This window comes from Chiloscyllium plagiosum, chromosome 28, assembly GCF_004010195.1.
Source record: "Chiloscyllium plagiosum isolate BGI_BamShark_2017 chromosome 28, ASM401019v2, whole genome shotgun sequence".
Classification (NCBI taxonomy): Eukaryota; Metazoa; Chordata; class Chondrichthyes; order Orectolobiformes; family Hemiscylliidae; genus Chiloscyllium; species Chiloscyllium plagiosum.
In genome coordinates, this window is record NC_057737.1 from 8,110,443 (window position 1) to 8,115,891 (window position 5,449).

The following is a 5,449-nucleotide window of genomic DNA, read 5'->3' on the forward strand; positions in this document are numbered from 1 at the left end:
CCACTCCCCCTCTCTCCCTCCCACTCCCCCTCTCTCCCTCCCACTCCCCCTCTCTCCCTCCCACTCCCTCATTCTTCTCCTTTTTCTTGCAGTTTTACCGTGTGTGATACACAGCAGGACTCTGCCGCTATTTCAGAAAAATGCAACCAAATTGAAGTCTCTCCGAGATCTCAGTTGAACACCTCCCTGATTAACCTGTGCAAGTCTGTACTCACCCTGGCGAAAGTAGCTCCATCGGGAGAGCTAGTGTGAGCACGGACGTGAGCTGAATGGTCTCGTATACTGTAATTTTTTAAAACATAATTCTTTGTACAATCTATATCTGCATTTTATATTGGTGTAACTCATAACTGCAGCTTGCTTTTAGCATGAATAACATGTTTTTTATCCTAAGGTTTAACCACTCAATTCATTCCTGTTGTTAATTATAATAAGGTTTAAACAATAAGTTGCTTCTCACACTAAGACACCTCTGTGCTTCTGCTCAATTCTGCTGTTTCTCTTGACATAATTTGGTCAAACTGATGCTAATAGCAGCAGAATTTTAAGTGCAAATCTATCCGTGATCTTTTTGCGACGATTTTCCAAACAAAAACTTCAAGTTTGGGCCCCATCTCATTATTCTAAATAATGAGCTTCCACTGATGTGAAGAGCACTTGAACTGGCAGCTGGCCTATTCGATGCTGCTGCACCATTGTGTAAGGGTGACTGCACTTGGGCTTCAACGCTACTACCCACTTCCCAGATCCCTCAATTCCCTAAACATTTCTATCCCAACCTTAAATATATTCCGCAGAGGAGCAACTATAACCCTCTGGGTGGGGCATTCCAGTGATTCTCAAAACTTCTGAGTGCTGTCTCAGTCTTTGGTGACCCAGTATGAGACTGACCCCCTGAGTTTCTTCTACTCCATGCCTACTCTGTCAAGCACTTTCCCAGTTTCTCAATGAGCTGTACCTCTGGGAATTTGTGAGGAAGTTATTCAAATCAGAAAGGTTCTTTTGGGTACAATAGCAATTGACATACTTTTTTAAAAAAAAAAGTTTTGTGTATAGCTATTTTTAATTTGCACAGAAGCTGACTTCTCTACCCATGTACAAGTAACAAATTATTCTCAATGCTTGTGATGATGTTTTTGCGGAGTTATACCCTAGTTACAGATTGTGGACCATTAAAAAGGTCTTGGTGATAAACTTGCTTTCAACTGTCTCTGTTATTGTCTTTAAAATCGATTATCATGTCTGTTTTGAAATCCAGCTTTCCATTTATAGAATTTTATTTTGAGTGACACTGCTTGACTCGTGCTGGTTCACGGAAGGTGTTTTTGTATAATCGAAGACTTGCAAATGAATTTGAGAAGAGAGAAACTCTCCTCCAAACCTGTGCCCAGATCAGTGTTTATGGCCAAAGGTGAAAGTTTTGTTATACATATGAAGGGAGAAGGATAGCAGTCTACGAGTATCATGTCATATCCCCAAATTCACTCTTTTTTTCTGTGACTGTGTGGCGCTGGAAAAAGCACAGCGATGTCCAAGGAGCAGAAGAGTCGACGATTCGGGCCTAACTCCCCCTCAGGATGTGTGGGGGAAGGTCAGCGGAGTTTGGACGCGGAGGCCCATTGGGGCAGGAGCTCACTATGGGAGCTGGTGAAACATGAGTTTAGTTACTAAGTCTGGAATATATAGCTGGTCTCAGGGCTGACGATCATGACAACTATCGCTGCTTTGTTTGTTAAATCCCACCTAATTCACTGATGCCCTTTGTTGGAAGGAAAACCACAGTCCTCGCTCAGCCTGGCCTCCAGGTTCACTGGGACTTTTTCCTGCCCTCAGCCTCCTGGCAGACTGGTCGGTTGTTATAGTAACACTGCTGCCTGAGAATCCTGCAGGGCTCCAGTGAAGCCCAGTGTGCCTCGTTTTCCACTTAGCAGTTTGCAACATTGAGTTCAACAACATCAGACCAGAAACATTGTGCCCTTCATTTTGAATATTCGCTTCAAATCTTGCAATCTGCAACGCTGCACCAAAAATTAGGAAGGGGGTCAGGCTGGTTACATCTGGAATGGACTCGATGTTAGAAACTGAAATTAAGTCCTTTTGAGCCTGCTCTGCCTTTCGCTATGATCATGGCTGATCCTGTCTTAACGCCACATTCCCGTTTTCCCCCTTGATGCCTTTAAAATCTTAAATAAAAACAAAAATCAAACTCTCTCCGGTTTCTATTCTGTGGCGCAGCCTCCTGTGATGGAGAATTGTTCAGATTCACACTGTGGAGTGAAGAAACGTTTTTCCTGATTTCCGTCCCAAAGAGTGCACTCTGTAATCTTAGAATCCCCTACAGTGTAGAAACAGGCCCTTCGGCCCAACAAGTCCACACCAATCCTCCGAAGAGTAATCCACTCAGACTCATTCCCCTACCCAATTACTCTACATTTATCCCTGATTAATGCACCTAACTTACACCTCCCTGAAGACGATGGGCAGTTTAGCATGGCCAATTCACCCCAACCTGCACGTTTTTGGACGGTGGGAGGAAACTGGAGCACCCAGAGGAAACCCATGCAGATACGGGGAGAATGTGCAAACTCCACACAGACAGTCCCCCGAGGGTGTAATCAAATCCGGGTCCCTGGTGAGGTGAGGCAGCAGTGCTAATGACTGAGCCACTGTGTCGCACACTGTCCTGTAGCTGTGTCTCCTGGTTGTAGCCCCCCCACCTAAACCAGGGGAACCATCCTCCTGTTTTTTTTTAAAAAAAAAACAGGAGGATGGTTCCCCTGGTTTAGGTGGGGGGAGGGGGGGGCTACAACCAGGAGACACAGCTACAGGACAGTAAACCAGGTTACCACACCAGGGGAACCATCCTCCTGTTCTGACCACCTTCCTCCTGTTCTGACCACCTTCCTCCTGTTGTGAACGGCGGTCCCTCGAATTTTATTGCTGGTTGTGTGAAACCCCCAGTAAATTGTGCCGACGACACGGCTTGCTGTGCGTGGCACACGGGAGTGTAAAGGGAGTGGTGAAGTAGATGTACTTGGGACTGGGCAGGGGCAGCGTATCCCTTTACCTCAGCCGTGTGGGGAACCGCCCCAAGGGCCTGACTGTGACGGTGGCTCTCTGTTGTCTCTCGGACAGGACGCTGGTTTGTAAACATGCCGTCAGCAGGTCAGCGTGTGACTCTGGGATTGAACACTATCGCCACTGGTGGCAGGCGGACAATGGCTGCCATTGTGGAAAGTCAGCCACAAACAATTGGACCCATTTTATGCAAACAGTGAACTGCAGTGTCAGAACAGGCTGCCTCTGGACGCGCTTCTAATGACAGGAAACAGCCATTAGATTTAATTGCTTCGGTCATCCTGAGATCAAGCCCACTTTTCTCTCAATTTCCCTCACTGACAGAGCTCTTGTGGTAGTGTCCTTACCTTCGGACTTGAAGGTCTGCATTCAAATCTCACCTGCCCTAACTCTGTGTGGTAACCTGTCTGAACAGGTAGTTGTGAACTGGACGAGGGGGCAGCCTATTGGTGTTATCGCTGGGCTGTTAATTCAGAGACCAAGCTAATGTTCTGTGGGACCTGGGATCAAATCCTGCCATGGCAGATGGTGGAATTTGAAATCAATAAAGAATCTGAAAGTAAGAATCTAATGTTGACCATGAATCCATTGATTGGTGGCAAAACCCATCTGGTTCATTCATGTCTCTTAGGGAGGGAAACTGCTATCCTTACCTGGTCTGGCCTTTTTCTGTACCACAGCAAGGTGGTTGATAGTTAACTCTCCTCTGGGGAAAGTAGGCCGAGCCAGAGATGCCCTCACAAAAAAAGGTTTAAAATCTGTGTGTCCCAGTTCTGACTGCTGCTTTTCCCATGAGAAACAGCTCAATCTACTCCCACTCAACACTTTAGTCCTTGATTAGAGTGGTGCTGGAAAAGCACAGTAGGTCAGACAGCATCCGAGGAGCAGGAAAATCGACGTTTCGGGCAAAAGCCCTACATCAGGACTCTTGACTAGATGTTCCACATCTCTTGTCACCCAAGATTCTTTCAATCTACCATCCCCTCCTTGCCTCAGTGGGGCAAACCTGTCCAGCGCTGTCAGCAGGTGCTTCCTAAACAACCACCACATTTCTGTCTCCACATCTCTTGTCACCCAAGATTCTTTCAATCTACCATCCCCTCCTTGCCTCAGTGGGGCAAACCTGTCCAGCGCTGTCAGCAGGTGCTTCATAAACAACCACCACGTTTCTGTCATTGATTTCCCTGAGAACATCTGTTCCCAATTCAGGCGCCCCCGTTCCTGCCCAATAGCATTGTAATCCCTCCTCTGATGCTGTCTGACCTGCTGTGCTTTTCCAGCACACACTAATCTTGACCCTAATCTCCAGTATCCACTTCCATCTCGTCCTTGCATCACCTACAAATAGGAACAAAGGATGCAGATTTAAGGATTCAGTTGTGAGATGGTGGTGGGTAAAGTGAGGAAGAATATTTATCACATGACAGGTGATAACGAACTGGAAAAAGCTGCCCATGGGGATGGTGGAAGTAGAGACAATGATTCATAGAGTCGTAGAGATGTACAGCATGGAAACAGACCCTTCGGTACAACCCGTACATGCCGACCAGATATCCCAACCCAATCTAATCCCAACCCAATCTAGTCCCACCTGCCAGCACCCGGCCCATATCCCTCCAAATCCTTCCTATTCATATACCCATCGAGATGCCTCTTAAATGTTACAATTGTACCAGCCTCCACCACTTCCTCTGGCAGCTCATTCCAAACACGTACCACCCTCTGTGTGAAAAAGTTGCTCTTTTGAAAATGATTTTTAAAAATTTGTTATTGGGATGTTGCTGACTAGGCTCTTGCCTCTTTCTAATTGACTACAGGGCCATTGAGAGTCAACCACTTCACTGTGGGTCTGGAGTTATGTGTAGGCCAGATTGGGTATGGTCGGCAGATTTCCTTCCTTGAAGGACATCAGTGAACCAGGTAGTTGGTGTGTGAGGGAAATAAACGTACAGGGGATCCTAGAAATGTGTGCAAAAGGATGGACTTGATTGCTCTACAGAAAGCTGGCGTGGACTTGACAGGCTGAATGGCCTCTTTCTGAGCCCAAATGACTCACCTGCTTCCAACATTTCAAACCTTCCCCTCTCCCCAGACTTCACAAGTGGAGGTATCTGTTTACAGACCTACGCCTGACACAGCATCATGTTTGGTAAAAACAACGACTGCAGATGCTCGAAACCAGATTCTGGATCAGTGGTGCTGGAAGAGCACAGCAGTTCAGGCAGCATCCAAGGACCAGCGAAATCGACGTTTCGGGCAAAAGCCCTTCATCAGGAATAAAGGCAGTTAGCCTGCAGCGTGGAGAGATAAGCTAGAGGAGGGTGGGGGTGGGGAGAAAGTAGCAAAGAGTACAATAGGTGAGTGGGGGAGG

The 5,449-nt window shown here is 46.8% G+C and overlaps 1 protein-coding gene across 3 annotated transcripts in view; it reads left to right on the forward strand.

Annotated features, from left to right (window-relative positions):
* The window catches only part of LOC122563929 (aldehyde dehydrogenase, dimeric NADP-preferring-like), a 31,470-nt gene extending 30,276 nt beyond the window's left edge, over nt 1-1,194 (forward strand). For all 3 annotated transcript variants that reach the window (XM_043718198.1, XM_043718197.1, XM_043718195.1), the window contains exon 12: nt 93-1,194. In XM_043718198.1, coding sequence (XP_043574133.1) covers nt 93-107 — 15 coding nt within the window. In that variant the 3' untranslated portion in view covers nt 108-1,194. The remainder of the gene's footprint in view (nt 1-92) is intronic.
* The last annotated feature ends 4,255 nt before the right edge of the window (nt 1,195-5,449 follow it).